Below are 17400 nucleotides of genomic sequence, written 5' to 3'. Positions count from 1 at the left end.
AGAACGCTGATTGAGTGGCTGCCTCCTCTGTCGCTGCTGTTCATCCTCCTGTTCTTCCTGCTCCTCTTCTTCCTCGACCTCATCCTCCTCCTCCTGAGGTGGTGGAGTTATGCCTGGTGGCAATGGCTGCGCCCTCATAATGGCCAAGTTGTGCAGCATGCAGCAGACAATGCCGAAAAGTGACACCCGCTCAGCCGAGTACTAGAGGGCTTCTCCCGAGCAGTCAAGCCAGTGGAACCGTTGCTTGAGCACTCCAATGGTCTGCTCGATGATGTTCCTGGTGGCACCGTGGCTCTCATTATATGAGTGCTGGCCAGGAGTGTTGGGGTTGTGGAGGGGAATCATGAGCCAGGTGGAGAGCGTACAGCTCTTGTCTCCCAGCAGCCAGTCGCAAGCTTGATGTGGTGGCTGGAACAGAGCTGGCACACCGGTCTGCCACAGGATGAAGACATCGTGGCTGCTGCCAGGATAGCGGGCATTGACGGTCAGGATTCGCTGTGTGTATCAAATTGAAAATGACGGCATACAATGTTGCCAAGATTGGTGGGAGACCAGAGGATTGGGAAATTTTTAAAAACCAGCAAATGATGACTAAAAATATAATAAAGAGAGAGAAGATGAATTATGAGAGTAAGCTGGCAAGAAACATTAAAACAGATAGTAAGAGCTTCTACAGGTATATAAAAAGGAAGAGGGTAGCTAAAGTAAACATTGGCCCCTTAGAGGGTGAGACTGGGGAATTAATAATGGGGGATGGGGAAATGGCAGAGACTCTGAGCAAATATTTTGCATCTGCCTTCACTGTAGAAGACACTAACAACATCCCAATAATGGATAATCAAGGGGCCATAGGGAGTGGGGAACTAAAGACAATCACTATCACTAAGGAAATAATATTCGGTAAAATAATGGGACTAAAAGACGACAAGTTCCCTGGACCAGATGGCCTGCATTCCAGGGTCTTAAAAGAAGTGGCTGCAGAGATAGTGGATGCATTGGTTGCAATATACCAAAATTCCCTGGACTCTGGAGAGGTCCCAGCGGATTGGAAAACCACTAATTTAAAAAAGGAGGGAGACAGAAAGCAGGAAACTATAGAATAGTTAACCTGACATCTGTCGTTGGGAAAATGCTGGAGTCCTTCATTAAGGAAGCAGTAGCAGGGCATTTAGAAAAACATACTGCAGTCAAACAGAGTCAGCATGGTTTTAGGAAAGGGAAATCATGTTTAACAAATTTGTTGGAGTTCTTTGAGGATGTAACAAGCAGGCTGGATAAGGGTGAGCCAGTGGATGTGATGTATTTGGATTTCCAGAAGGCATTTGATAAGGTGCCACATAAAAGGTTACTGCATAAGATAAGAGCTCATGGAGTTGGGGGTAATATATTAGCATGGATAGAGAATTGGCTAACTAACAGAAAGCAGAGAGTCGGGATAAATGGGTCATTTTCTGGTTGGCAAACAGTAACTAGTGGGGTGCCACAAGGATCGGTGCTGGGGCCCCAACTATTTACAATCTACTTTAATGACTTGGATGAATGGATCGAGTGTAAAGTAGCCAAGTTTGCGGATGATACAAAGATGGGTGGGAAAGCAAGTTGTGCAGGGGACTCAAGAAAGAATCTGCAAAGGGATATAGACAGGCTAGGTGAGTGGGCAAACATTTGGCAGATGGAGTATAACATGGGAAAGTGTGAAGTTATTCACTTTGGCAGGAAAAATAAATAATAAAACTATTATTTAAATGGAGAGAGATTACAAAATGCTACAGTTCAGAGGGACCTGGGGGTCCTTGTGCATGAAACACAAAATGTTAGCATGCAGGTACAGCAAGTAATCAAAAAGGCAAATGAAATGTTGGCCTTTATTTCAAGGGGGTTGGAGTATAAAAGCAGGGAAGTCCTGCTACAACTGTACAAGGTATTGGTGAGACCACACCTTGAGTACTGCATACAGTTTTAGTCTCCTTATTTAAGGAAGGATATACTTGCATTGGAGGCAGTTCAGAGACGATTCACTAGGTTAATTCCAGAGATGAGGGGTTTGACTTATGAGGAAAGGTTGAGCAGGCTGGGCCAATACTCATTGGAATTTAGAAGAATGAGAGGTGATCTTATCGAAACATATAAGATACTGAGGGGGCTCGACAGGGTAGATGCAGAGAGGATGTTTCCCCTCGTGGGGAAATCTAGAACTCGGGGGCACAGTCTCAGAATAAAGGGTCGCCCTTTTAGAACTGAGATGAGGAGGAACTTCTTCTCTCAGAGGGTCGTAAATTTGTGGAATTCTCTGCCGCAGAGAGCTGTGGAGGCTGGGTCATTAAATACATTTAAAGTGGAGATAGACAGATTTTTGCAAGATAAGGGAGTGAAGGGTTATGGGGAGCGGGCTGGGATGTGGCTTTGAGCCCTAGATCGGCCATTATCTTATTGAATGGCGGAGCAAGCTCGAGGGGCCAAGTGGCCTATTCCTGCTCCTATTTCTTATGTTCTTATGTTCTTATGTGTGGTCGCACACCAACTGCACATTAAGTGAGTGGTAGCCTTTTTGATTACGGAATACCTCAGGATTGTTATGAAGTGCCCGCAAAGCGACATGGATGCAGTCAATGGTGCCCTGCACGCTTGCACTGCTTCTCTCTGGTCATGGGAAAGGAAATGTAGTCCCTTCTCCTTCTGTACAGAGCATCTGTGACCTGGCGGATGGAGCAATGGATGGCAAACTGGGAGATGTTGGAGATGTCGCCTGTCGCACACTGGACTAATTCGCTGGTGTAGATATTGAGGGCGACGGTGACCTTGACTGGCTCTGAGAGAGCCGTGGTGGTCCTGATCTGAGGCTCGAGGTCTAGCTGCAGGAGGTGGCAGAGCTCTGTGACCACGTCCTTGCTGAAGCGGAGCCTTCTAACACACTGGTCCTCAGTGAAAATCATGTAGGAGAACTGCTGCCGGAATACCCTGGGTGGTTCAGCCTCCGGTTGAGAGCCCTGTTGGCCCTCCTACCTCTGGCCACATTTTGCACTCTTTCTCTGTGCCTCAGTTGCCTCCAATGTTGACGCTGGGGGACGTGGTCCAGTGTCAGTACAGCCCCCATGAAAGGATACAAATATTGTACTTTCAAATCTCCCCTCAATGAAACTGAAGAATATTTATGTGCCAGAACACTCGTTAAAATGCAAAACGCTCAAATCGGGCGAAAGGCCTCTTTGCCTATGTGAAGCTAACAACGCAGCATTGTTGGCCGACGAAAACTAAACCAGATGTGGACACCTTTAAATAGCGCTCCTCCAGGGGACATCCAACTGAAAAGCTGCCTCCTCTACCTGTCATTGTTAATGGCAGGCGCACAAGCAGGGGGGCAAGAGGGAATTTTTCATCTGGGGCGCTGCCAGGGCGCTGTGCACGGCAATAACGTCACAATCTCCGGGCATAGGAGATCAGAGCGCGACGTCTTACCGCTGCCGCTAAGCTCCCGCCGAATTTAGCGGGAGGCGTTGATATCGCCGCGCCTGGTCGCAAACCCATTTGCGCTCCGTTAGCGCCCCTGGAGGTGCTATCGGGAGGCGCACAGGAGCCCAATTTCTACCCCTACTTTTATAATTAATGAGATGCTCAGACTGTCCATTAAAATCAGTTTCATAACCAACACATTCACAAGCCCCTAATGTCCCTTGTATAGACTTTCATTGGCGGCAAGTAGGTTAAGTGGTGGGGAAGGTCTGCAATGTGAATATTAAGCAAAGTGACATTGAAAATTTGCAGGATTAATTACAAAAATAGCAAACACAGAGATCAAATGTAAGTCTATTTTTTATCATGAAAACAACAAGGAACGGTGGATTTTTAAAAAAAAAGTACAGTCATTACATAGCATTCCATTGTATTCTCAGCACAGAAACAGACCATTCGGCCCAACAGGTCCTTGCTGGTGTTTAGGCTCTACACGAGCCTCCTCCTACCCTTCTTCATCTCACCCTATTAATATATCTTTCTATTCCTTTCTCCCTTGTGTTTATCTAGCTTCTCCTTAAATGTATCTAGGCTATTCGTCTCAACTACTCTTTGGGCTAGTGAGCTCCATATTTTAACCACAGTAATGTTGTGATTATGTTACTGCGCTAATAATCCAGAGGCCTGAACTAATAAACCAGAAACATGAGTCCAAATCCCACCATGGCAATTTGAGAATTTGAAATGAGCTTAAAGAATCTGGAAATAAAAAGCGGTTATCAGTAAAAGTGACCTTGTGGCTGTTGGATTGTCGTAAAAATCCAATTGGTTCACTAATGTCCTTTAGGGAAGGAAACCTGTCGTCCTTACCCGGTCTGGACTATATGTGACTCCAGTCCCATACCAATGTGATTGACTCTTAATTGCCCTCTGTAGTGGCCTAGCAAATCACTCAGTTGTATCAAACCGTTAGCGGTTCAAGAAGAAGGTCCACCTTCTAAGGACAACTAGAGATAAACAACAAATGCTGGCCTTGCTAGTGATGCCCACATCCTGAGAATGAATAAAAACATTTTTTAATGTGTAGTTACTTCTAAAGTAATCATTATAAATCAAATCTGTCAAAACATCACAGGCTGGAAATTGCTGGTAATGCCGGGGTAGTGGCAATGCAGGATTTTGGCCCACCCCCCAGTCCTGTTGCAACCAGGATGCATTTTTCCATGTTGGAAGTCATAGATACAGGGTGGGCTCTTGGCAGGATCCCCACCAGGATAATCCCAAGACCAAGGCCTGAAAAAGTAAGTACACTGAGCCAAAATGGAGAGAGAGAAGGCCTCTATTACGCCCTCCCCCTCCACCAGGCCTCTTCAAGGCCATTACTGCTGCTATCCTAGATCTACCACCACATTCCACCAGATGGTTCCAGGGAGCACCAATAAGAAGGCTGGGTAGGACGGAAATGGCCCAAGACATCGGGTAAGATCATAGAGGAAATTCCAGCCCCACATATCTTAATGTTACGAATTCCTTTCCTACCAGAGCTTATTTTCCAAATGTAATTGGATTGAAAATTCTAGTACTAGCTAACCTCTACCAGTGCTGCTGGGATCAACTTCCCAGTTCCGAGGAGAGATAGTGCAAGTCTAAAGCAGGTTCACTCTTTACAAAAAACTGATAATTTTCCATCATCAGTCTAAACACTGGATATATATTTCATACAGTGCTGCAAGGCTAATGTCTCCACAAAGTATTAAGGAATTGTGCTGGTGGATCAAATGTAGTTCCAACATAGCAGAGTAGATTTCCTTACCGTTGGGGCATTAAGCATCACCAATGCGGAGCACAGTAGTGCGGTGGGGTGGGGGTTGCACGCCCCTAACAGATCTCGTCGGATTTTCCTCCCATTAATTTCAATGGATGGTTCTATTGCTGGCCTGCGATCCTCCCAGACAGATTTTCCTTCCTGCGTTTCGCACAGGCAATGCTTAATGCCCAGGTGGTAAAGTCAAAAACCTACCTCATCTTTTAAAAAAAAATTGCATTCTTTTGCAGGGCCTCAGTAAGGCAGATTGATGACTTTTAATCTGTTAATTGTGGGTCACTGACTCTTCAATCTGTGCTCATCTGAATACTGTTTATTTAATTTGATTCTAAACAAATTTGAAGATATCATTACCAAGGTAACACATTTATTTAAGTTGATAAATATAATTTTAATTCACTCTTCTCATGATGGTATAAATTAGCCAGTGTAAGCCTCATTATATTCCAAATAAGTATAGACAAGAGTCAAAGTTAGATTGTAACAAAGACAAACAATCAATTTCCACTAACTCAAAACAATTGCTTCTAAATTATCTGCACTTTTCCAAATTTACAACTGCAACATTTTCGTAATCCGTATAGTCCTGTACTGTTGCACACAGGATTTGTGCTCCAGTTTACCTCAGTACGAATCCGCCACATCCCCTTTTACTATCTCCTGTGGCTTGGCATCTGATACTGATGGATTGTTAGTGGAGTGTATCAACAGTGTATATCTCTTACACTTACATTCTGTGTTTTTCCCACTATGGTGCTATTAATTCTGAAGTGTTTCTCTCAGAATTTGAACAATTGAGTAGATTAATCCAGATTATATTGGTTTGCATGCCAGATAGATTAACTTGTTTGTTTTATTAGTATTGACAGAAAGTACAAGCAAGTCTACACATCTTATATACTTACAGGTACGACATCCATTGGGGTCTGCAAACTACTAACCAATCGAAGCAAGTTCTTAGTGCAGAATATCAAAGAACTACTAAAAGTGATCCTATTTATACAGCTCAAGAACAGTTTCTAAGCAATGTCAAATGACTTGGTCTGAACCTATCAAGTCTGAGATTATCATCATGTGATCCTTATGCGTCATATGCTACTATACCAGTAAATAGTAATGTTGCATCACAAATACTTAATTCTGGCTGGAATGTAGATGGCATTCTAGTTGCAATGTGGATAGTCCCATAAAGATAAGATAAACATTGTAAACAGTTCTAAACATTCACACTCTTTCCAGGATAATAGCAAACCAACCCAGACAAGTCTCCAAACTAGGCTATAATTATTTACACAGGTCCTTTGATGGTTCTTAAATTGTCTTAAACTGACAACACATTCTGCTTGCTTAACATTGGTCTGCAGAATCCTAATGAACTAATCTAGACCATGTGTTAGCTTTCATCACACACAATAAATTCATACTGTACAGATATTAGTACTGAACTGTATTGTTAAGCTATTTTTTTCTCATTTCACGCAAGATGTTCTAACCCTTCTGCCGAGTCACGCCCAATCCATTTCTGCGGTTCCTACACTTCCTCCTTTACTATAGCCCTCTATGCTAACTATCCCATGATACCCTTTATCTCTGGCAAGCTGTGAACTTATTAAGTTATATACTACCTTACAGTCATCTGATTATCAACTCCCTTAACTCAATACTCCAATATCACTTCCCTCACCCTTTCTTGCCTTCCTCTGTTTCATCAATATTACTATGGTGATTGCTCCTTTGAATTTCTAAGCCTTGTTGCTCTTGCAGTGCATTCACACCACAGGTTTAATGGCAGGTGCAAAACAGTTTTGGCTTCACATAGTAAACTTGTACAATGTAAGTTGCCTGTGAAGGCCTGAGCTGACTCTGAAGTGAGTTACATAGAATTACATAGAATGTACAGCACAGAAACAGACCATTTGGCCCAACTGCTCTATGCTGGTGTTTATGCTCCACATGAGCCTCCTCCTACCTTACTTCATCTAACCCTGACAGCATATCCTTCTATTTCATTCTCCCTCATGTGCTTATCTAGCTTCCCCTTAAATGCATCTATGTTATTCGCCTCAACCACTGCATGTGGTAGCAAATTCCACATTCTAACCACTCTCTGGGTAAAGAAGTTTCTCTTGAATTGCAGTGAAACTCCTTCCTCCAGGGAGTGTCACTATGCTTCATTCCAGTGACCAGTCGTGCCCTGACACCAGGTTTCGGCTGCATTTATAGTATAACTTCAGTGTCAGCGCAAAGCAAAACCATGTGGCACTAATGTTACCGTTGTACTGTAAATGCACCCTTAAAATCCCGTATACCATCCTAAACACGTCCTCCTGTCAGCATCAGTGTTAAAATGAAGACTTATCACATTGTTTCATACACTAACTCATTCTTTTCCACGACTTCAAAATTCAAGGAACTTCCCTCTCTTAAATTGCTCTTCCTCCAACAACCTACAGTCTTTTAAAACCAAAGATTGGTATCAGCTAACTATTAATTTCTCAATTTATTTTGTGTTCTCTCTTACTATTTTCAGTCTTGATGCGCCGTGCACTATGGACCTTGGCCCTTCTCTCCGATTTCTCATCAAAAAAAAAATAATCTGTACTCAGAACTGACAGACCTGTTTGATGGAGAAACAAATTAAACACTGTAGCAATGTCCTACCTTTTTCAGTTTGATTCAATATATTTAGGTCACAGTTTGCCTTTTCCCCAATCAGGAGGTATATCTGTTCTTCTTTGGTAATAACATCATCAGCATTAATCTGGAAAGAACACAACATTTTCAAGAAATAATTTGTGTAACATGGGAATCCAAGTGAGATTAAAATAATACTGGGAACGAATTAGCAGGCTGTATTGTAATTGAAACTTTATACTAAACTGGAAGAATTGTTTGTAAATATTACTTGAATCCTGACATTAGATTACAAACTTAAATTAGTTCCCTTTGTGAGCTTAAAGGCAGTCAGATATATTTTTATTAAAACTATATCATTCAACGTCTCATCATTTGCATATTACCCAGTAACATCACCACCATCTGAGCAGCTCTTTCCTGCTACATTGAAAATCCTCTTTCTGGGGATGGAGATTTGAATAAATTTTGATCTCTCAGCCCAAAGTAGAATGCTGAGTTGTGTGTGAGGTTTGGGTTCCTTGACCCTGCTACTGGAAAATAACAAATCTCAAATACTTATTGAAGTAATTACTCAGCTACTGTATAGATTTTTTTAAAGCTATAAATAGAACGGTCTTTTTAAGAGTTGAGCGAGATTTCTCCTCAGTGTGAAGACAGCAGTGCCATCTGCCCTGCCGTGCTGTCGCTGTACATCTCCCCTGAGGAGTGAGAAATTAGTCACAAAAATGCAAATTATTCAACCAGACAGACTGTAATATATAACATTTTTGTTTCATTAGCTTTTTGAGACATCTCACTTTTCTTACTAATCAGTTTGTTTCCATTTTTCCTGGCAGGTAGCAATGCACAAGGATGCCATGGGTTGGTATCACTTTATGACTCTGTCCTTTCCACCCAAACCTCCGGGAAGCACCTTCACTGCATCCCTAAAGGTCTGGACTAGATTGGGAACTCAACATGTGGGGGTTCACAGTTAATCTCTTCTCAATTAAATAAGGATCCTCCTCTTTTTTCACATACTTTTCTTTCTCTTGCCAATTTTCTCTTCTCCCCTCCTCTGCTGAAGCCATTGACTTCTTGCCAGAATTGTGGAGCCAGAGTTGCCAGGGGTCCTCCAATACCTCACTTTAGTTACCGTTATTCATGTGTGAATGTTGGCAGGCTACTCGAGCGCAAGAAACATCACAGCCGAGCTCAATCCTGTCCGCACTCAGGTGCTCTTCCAACAAGGGTCATGGATCGTGATCATGAGCGGAAAACCCTGACTGAATTTTAGCCTCCTTGACTCAGGGCTGCTGAGGCCAATTGTAGTACCCTTCCACTGCTATAGCCAAGAGCACCTAACTCTGCACAGATTAAGGATCGAACTTGGGATCTTGCTGCTCCGTATGACTCGCTAACTCCTCGCAGGAAGCCTTTGAACATCATTTTTAACATATTAGGTTCAAGGCCTAAGAGATATACAGGTTAAGTGTATTGAGGTGAAATTACCTGAGTTAGTGTGAGACGGCTGTACAATTTCCTATTGTTTCTGACTCCATTGGGCAGCACTTGAGTACTGCTTCTACAAAAATGTTTAATCAAATTTATTGTTTTAATTAACAGAAAGTATAAAAGGTCCTTGCTGCTAAAAAAAAGTCACAATAAACTCACTAAAACTTCAAACATTGTTTTGGGAGTGGGAGAAAAACAATCCTGCCAGGCCTATCTTTTTGGAATAGAAGTACTGTGCAGCATCACAATGAAATTATTATTTATTGAGTAGAAAAATGAATTAATCGCATGAATTTAAAAAATTTAAACAATGATTTACTTCACAAACTCCCATCATAGCCTCAAAATGTGCCATTTGCTTCGCCTCACTTTTATCATTTTCTCCCTTTCTTCAACTTTTCAACTCATGCACCTTCCGATAACAGCTTATATTTAGATAGCGACTTCAATGAAAAAAATGTGCCAAGGTGCCTCCCAATCGTTAAGAGATGGGGAAATGGATACTGTGCAATGGGGAGAGATTAGGAAGGGTGACTGAACGCCTGACCAAAAAGATGGGAGGGCAAAGAAGTGAAGAGGTGAAGGAGTTAATGGAGGGATAAACAGCTTCTTCTTAGTGCTGTGCCAATACACATGGATGATATGTAATTACAGCCTAAGGGGTCTCCCATTTTCACTTGCCTGCTATTTCTTCAGCCCACTCAATTGCCGCTGTGCTCTCGTCTTACTTTCACTGGCGAGTTCCAGGAAGCCCGGGAAACCCGTGCACCCACAGATAAATCCCAAAACCAATGTTAATATCGCTCTTAATGAGCTATTAACATATTGAAATTAGCAACCCGCCTCTGCTGAAGGGGGTGCTCGCACACAGCCTAACGTGCTGCAGTTAAATGCGGAAATCAGTGGGTTGGAGTGGGCTTCCCAGTGCGCTGTCAATTTTAGCACTTTTAACTACCCACCCACTCTCAAACCCACTCGCTGCTGCTAGTAAAAATTACCCCCATGCCTCTATGCCAAGATATAAATGTCTCAAATATTTGCACAACACAACTTTGTCACATCGATAAATATAAAATCTGCTAAATGTGGTGCATGTATTCCATCAATATATTTTCGGTTTCTGTTATTGTGGTTGTTGATTATAGGTTAGTTAAAAGGGACTACAGAGAGAATAGATACCTGAGAGTACTTACAAGGGAATTCTTGTAACCTTAATAAAGATTAAATTACTATCTGAAAACCACTCCAGGATATCTTGTCACATTTTATAATAAACAGGGAGTACTATAAATGTTACTCAATGATTTAATTATTTTTTTTTTGCTGCTGAACTGCCAGTTTTCTCTGTGGTAGCTCTGTATGTTAATATTCACACTGAAGGATTAACTACTTCAACCTGTCAGAACTGCAAGCTTACTGACAAATCATTTCCAGTTTATTATCAGGAAATTCTACATCCAGTATAATAAATCAACACTTTCGCCTGTGAATTCATTTCAGCAATACAAACAAAAAGCAAAAAAACAGCAGCAGCTCTGATGAAGGGTTTGCACCCAAAGTGTTAATCCCTCGGTTTTCTCCACAGATGCTGACTGACCTGCTGAGTGTTTCCAGCATTTTCTGGTTTTGTCTCAGATTTCCAGCATATGCAGTTTTTTCTGCTTTTTGTACAGTAATTTGCTGTTTGTGGGATTTTGCTGTACACAGTTCGACTGCCGTATTTCCCTACATAACAGTAACTGCATTTCCAAAGTAATTAATTGGGTGCAAAGTGCTTTGGGACATCAAATCAAATCAAATCAACTTTTATTGTCATTGTTACTGCACAAGTGCAGTACAACGAAATGTAGGCTTGCGGCTCCCGAGAGTGTACAATTTGGATTAGGACACTTAAACATTTCAACATACATTTGTACATATATATTAGCATAAATATGACCATAATAAAGTGCATCGGCAGATGTGCAGGCTTTAGTGTTTATTTGTGGAGTTCAGTAGGATGACAGCCCTGGGAAAGGAGCTGTTCCTAAATCTGGTCGTACGGGTGCGAATGCATCTGTAGCGTCTTCCAGATGGTAGGAGGGCGAACAGACTGTGGCTGGGGTGGGTAGGGTCTTTGATGATGGACCGTGCCCTCCGTAGGCAGCGTTTCTAATATATATGTTCTATGGTTGGTAGCCGGGTGCCGGTAATGCGTTGGGCAGTTTTGACTACCCGCTGCAGGGCTTTCCGGTCATGGTCCTGAGGATATGACCGAGTGCCGCATACAGTACAAGTTCTTCCTACCTCTTCCTCAAATTTATTTTAAATGAATGTCCTGGCTCTCATTATGTACCTGTCCATAGAACAGGTTGTTGTTTGGACAGTTACACTTATACAGTTTAATTAGTTCTGTTTATAAAGGAGCACTATCTTTATTTAAAAGAAAAAAAAGCTCAACAGATGTTTTCTCATTTAAGGGCCAGTTTGACTGTTTCATTTTCACCATGATACTATCACACGCGATATGATGTGCATCATATTGGGGTTGAATTTCCTCCGAGCTGCTCCGACACACTTCTGGCAAAGCTACAGCGTGGCACAGGAGCAGCTCCAAGGAAATTCCCAGCCATTGTGTTTGTGAACAAACAGAGAGAGATTTTCCAAACGCTGTCTCATGAAGAGCTTGTCCCTTTAAAGCAGGATACTGGTATTTTTATGTGGTACAAATGAAAGAAAATGTCTGTTGGAGAAACTTTAGAAACCCACAAAGTTGCAGCAGTTGAACTTTTTTGGAAAACTTCTAATAGCAATTTATTAGAAGTATTCCAGAAACACTGGTGCATGGTGGGTGTAATATAACTCCAAAGTCTGAGACAGATACCACACACCCACTCACCCAATCCACCAATCACTTGGATCTCTGCAATGACACGATCAAGAAACTGTCTTTTGCAGACCTCGCTATGAAACTTAATGCGGGAAGATAAAGATGAAAGCTTGCTCCTTTCCCTGAGCTATGTTTATCAGTATGGGGACTAGGTTGTATTTTAATATTTGTTTCTGTCTGTTCAGAAGCTAGGTTTGCATCTTACAGTGCATTATGTTCTGTCCTATGTCGCTTCCTGGAGCATATTATTGGGAACAAATCCAGTTGCATCTATACAAAAGCAAAATACGGCAGATGCTAGAAATCTGAAATAAGAACAGAAATGCTGAAAATACTCAGCAGGTCAGGCAGCATCTGTGGAGAGAGAAACAGAGTTAACGTTTCAGGCCGATGGCCCTTCGTCAGAACGTTCTGTTTTTATTCCAGTTGCATCTATGTTCACTAAAACTATTTTTAAGATTTCCAAATAATTTCACTGGCCACAAATTATGAATTAACTCTGATCCACCCCTATCCTGTAACCAGTGCATGGCACTGCAATGTCACAATGGCATATCACAGTAATCTCATTAGGCCAAATAATCTTTTACTTAATAGTTCTTAAAGGAGCACTCTCTTCAGGAAAAGATGTTTTGAAAATCTTACTCAGTTGTTTCTAAATACAAAATACTGTGAGGTAAATCATATCAAAAGGTCCCTTGCACCAAATCTCATCACAGTGTAATGATAGTGCTTTCTTTATGGCTCTTGGCCATCTCCAAATAAAAATTGCAATTTTATGCCCCTCAACCCTCTAGTATTAGTTCTGTGCTTTTAAGAGACCCTCCACTCCCAAAGTGTACATTCTCTATCCGCCTCTACCATAAAAACTTTGAAGTGGTGACAATCACATTAACAAATGTTGTCTTATCCAAGTATTGCAACCGGACTTGTGTCACCTCCATGTCCTTCTTCCAGAATGATAACTTGAAGGAGTCTAGCTGCTTGACAAAGAGGGCCAGCATTTTGCTGGATTTATATTGCAGGTGAGTCTGTGTTTTGAAAGGGGGGAGAAGCTGATGCTGGTGGTGATGGGAGCAAGGTGTTTGCATGGTCAGGTCTGATCCTTCCCGAGTCCACAAATGGAGGCTCAAACTTCACCAGCAATTCCTCCTTGCAAATTAGCAAGAGGCACCCTTCATTCAGCCCCTGCCCTGAGATGATGCAAACCAGAACAGCTGGGATGGCATCTGGGCAGGAAATCACTGGTGCCACCCCTTCTCTATCTACTTTACCCCATACCTCTTTCATCAGCCACATCACTTCCACAGGCAGAAACAAAAGAAAGACCTGAATTTATGTAACACCTTATTCCATCTAAAAGTGCTTCATGTACAATGAATTCATTGAGGTGCCATGACTGTTACCATGTAAGCAAACACAGCCGCCATGATATGCACAGCAAGATCCCCGCATACAGCAATGAAACAGTAGGAACACCCCCATGCCCCCACTCATCTGTTCTTTGATTAATGTTATAGGAGCTTTAATATTTACCTGAACCCCCAATAACCTCAGCACTGCACTGAAGTGGCATCTTACATCATGCTCAAATCTTGGAGTAGGGCGTAAAACCCACAACCTTCTGATTCAGAGGCAAGGATGCCATTGACTGAGCCAAGCCAGCCTTCTAATTATATAGAATGACATAGATTTACAGCACAGAAACAGGCCATTCAGCTGAACTGGTCTGTGCCAGTGTTTATGCTCCATTCAAGCCTCCTCCCACCTGACTTCATCTCACCCTATCAACATGTCCTTCTATTCCTTTCTCCCTCATGTACTTCTCTAGCTTCCCCTTCAATGCATCTATGCTATTAGAAGAAAGAGACCCTTTTCAGCGATCCAGAAAAACATCTCATGGAAATAAACCTTTGGAACTGCTCTTGTATTCTGCTCGGTACCCCTTTGAGGAAATGAATAGTTACTTGAATTCATATTTGTACTTTTAGTTTAAACACTTTAGTTTAAAGAAAAATGGACAATGATAAAACCAGAAAATGAGAGGAGTTTATGCATCCTTTAGTTTCAGTACTCCCTCCCCTGAAACCTGCTGTCAATGCTTTGTGGATGAGTCCCTAATGAAACTGCTGCCCATGTCAGACAAGAACAGTCAGCCTCAGAAATGCTGCAGTCCCAGGAGAAAAATCATGTACTGCTAGTCCCTGAAAGGAATATCTAACAACCAAGAAATGTTTGCTCACATGCCACATCACTTGTCTCTTAATGATATAAAAACTTCTGATAACTTCCATACAATGTACACATGTGATTCATAACTCATCATGTTAACCTCCCCTTCCCATAACTGAATCTTATTGAATCTATCGAGTGTTGTTATGTCAGTCCACAGTTACTTCCACAGAATAAACACAGAAAAGGGAGATCACACAGTCCATCTTAACTCAACCGCCCAAAATTAAAGAAAATCTTAAACCCTCATCACATCATCTAACTAGATCCTGAATCATAGAATCAGGAGGAATCAGAATCAGCACAGGAGGAGGCCATTTTGCCCACCGTGCCTGTGCTGGCTCTCTCTGAATGAGCAATCCCATTAGACCCCTCCTTCGCTCTTTCCCCATCTCCCTGCAAATTGTTCCCCTTCATTGGAATTTATCCAATTCCTTTAAATGAATGACTAAGGTTTTTGGCTCACAGTCCCAATGTTGGTCACTCTTTGTATGTCGATTCCGCCCCCCCCCCCACCCCCATATCTGCCCTAAATTGTTACTTCACCATTTTTAACCTCAAATTTATAAAAAGGCACAATGATACAGAAACAGAATATCTTTGCAGGGGAAACCAGAAGAAAACAACTATTTAAGTATTTTATTGAGGAGCCCAAGTTCCTTCTTTAACACATGTAATTAGATCTTTTTTTTGGGGGGGGGAGGAGGAGGGAGTAAGAAAATCTTATGGTCATCATTTCATTACAGGTATGTCAATAATCACCACTAAACTATGAAAAGAAGTTACTTCTTCCGATCTGATATGAACTGTCAGTGAGACTCCTCTGATGGGTGCAGATGGAGCAGTGACAGCTACTGTAGTTCATAAACCCTATTGCAAATAATAAACACAGCTTTCCACAAATATAAACCAAGTCTTATTTATGTGAGCTAATTGGGCTATATGTTGCTATCGACATATATCAAAATGATATGTTGCTATCATTTGAATTAGATCACTCAGAACCAATGTAACAGGCAAAACAATACTATTCAGAAATATACTTAACATTCGGCAGGTTAGAGAACAGAATAACAAAACAATTCAGCCAATCTAAAGTACAATGTTAATGGTTAACCTTACGGTCAATGCCAAGTATATCACGGCTAGCACTAGAGCATAGATCCGAGCTGAGATGCATTTAATGGGATGGCAATGGTCCTGGCTGCTTCCTGCCCAGATCAACCCTGACAGAAGAGGAGCTGGTCCCGATCCTTACCTGTGGATTCAGAGCAATGCAGCAGTACATCACTCCCAGAGCGCTCAATATCGACCGTCCCCTCATCCTGCAGCCAGCAACTGGGTTTCAGAGTTCGGGAACACTCCGGCTTGTCCAGTCACTGCCCATCTCCGACACCGAGCTCTTCCAAATCCTCAAATTCTTTCCCAGCACTTTGAAAACTTGTGCAGGACATGAGTCAAGTTGGCGATCGGCAAACTCGTGGTATGGTATTATTTTGCTTTTCGTGAAACTCCCAACAGGTGATCTTAGTGGCTTGGGGTGTAATAGTGGTTTACATTCCTCCTGCCAACTATCAGGCTGTTGTCGACCTTTCTCCAGAGCATTGCCTGCTATCAATTGATCGAGCTGAGATCGTTTATCAGAAGAGCAAGGGACCTAGGATATCTGCTTTCCTTACCAAAAAAAAAGTTTGAATTTCTTCCTTTATAACCGAACTCTTTGGATTTAGAAGCGCCCTCCTTGTAGTTTCTGAAACTCAGGGCGGTCAATCATTGTGGAATCATGCCAAGGCTCTAACAGTTGAAAAATGTATTAATGTTGAAAGCACGTAGTCCAAAGCATTATGCCTTACACATGGGGAAATATAAAGTGCGAGAACGCGATTCTCTCATCATTCATTGCGTAATATTCAGAGCTGAGAGGGAGAAAAGGGTATTGGTTGTATGGAGTGCCATCTCCTGCATAAGGGAAGACATTGCATTACACAAGGTAGCTGTGTAATACTGTATAGAAGAGAATTCATCTCAGTTCGATGATTCTTCAGTGTAACAGTCAGATAACAACTGATCTGTTGTCCTCCGTTCAAAAAAAGAGAAAAGCCAGTTTTTAATTTAAATTTAAAACCTATTAGCAAAATTGTGAGAACAGGTAGCTTAGAAACTTATACTTCCGGAAATGCAATTTCCTTTCCTGGAAGGAAAAATAGCATTAAAAAAAAACCCACAGCCACTACACCTGTAATCATTTTTCTTAGCAAGTGTCCAAGCAAAGCTGCCAACCAGTTGGTCTAAATGCTGAAGGGTTCTTTAATGCACCTGTGGAATGTGCAATATTTGGGCACCACCATAATTAATGAAAGCCTATTTTACAGATCAGGTCTCGATACATTGTTAATCATTGTAATCGTCTCCATATATATTCTGTGCTGCTTGGCAACAGCAACTTGCATTTGTATAGCACCTTTAGTGTCGTAAAATGTCCCAAGATGCTTCACAAGATGGTCATCGGACAACATTTGACACCAGCCACATAAGGAGATGTTAGGACAGGTGAACAAAGTCTTGGTCTAAGAAGAAGGTTTTAATGCACATCATAAAGGGGGAGAGGTAGAGAGGCAGAGAGATTTAGGGAGGGAATTCCAGGGTGCAGGGCCCAGACAGCTAACGGCATGGCTGCCAATGGTGGAGTAATGAAAATCGGGGATGTGCAAGAGGCCAGAATGAAAGGAATGCAGAGTTCATGGCGGATTGTAGCGCTGCAGGACGTTACAGAGCTAGGGAGGGGCAAGGTCATTGAGAGTTTTAAATGCAAGTATGATAATTTTAAATTCAAGGCATTGCTAGATCATGAGCCAATGTAGATCAGTGAGCACGGGAGTGCTTTACAGTAATA

General features: G+C 42.0%; 1 protein-coding gene across 1 annotated transcript in view; it reads right to left on the bottom strand.

Annotated features, from left to right (window-relative positions):
* The window catches only part of LOC147120139 (parathyroid hormone 2 receptor-like), a 144419-nt gene extending 128327 nt beyond the window's left edge, over window positions 1–16092 (bottom strand). The window contains exons 1-2 of the mRNA XM_085983820.1: window positions 15766–16092; window positions 7937–8036 (exon numbers count right to left, since the gene is read on the bottom strand). Of these exons, the coding sequence (XP_085839946.1) occupies window positions 7937–8036; window positions 15766–15831 (166 nt within the window). The 5' untranslated portion in view covers window positions 15832–16092. The remainder of the gene's footprint in view (window positions 1–7936; window positions 8037–15765) is intronic.
* Between the last annotated feature and the right edge of the window lie 1308 nt (window positions 16093–17400).

Source organism: Somniosus microcephalus, chromosome 4 (genome assembly GCF_052327205.1).
Source record: "Somniosus microcephalus isolate GS21.2 chromosome 4, FLI_Smic_1.0, whole genome shotgun sequence".
Classification (NCBI taxonomy): Eukaryota; Metazoa; Chordata; class Chondrichthyes; order Squaliformes; family Somniosidae; genus Somniosus; species Somniosus microcephalus.
Note: the sequence above shows the minus strand (reverse complement) of the source record. Positions and strands in the feature narration are given on the sequence as shown.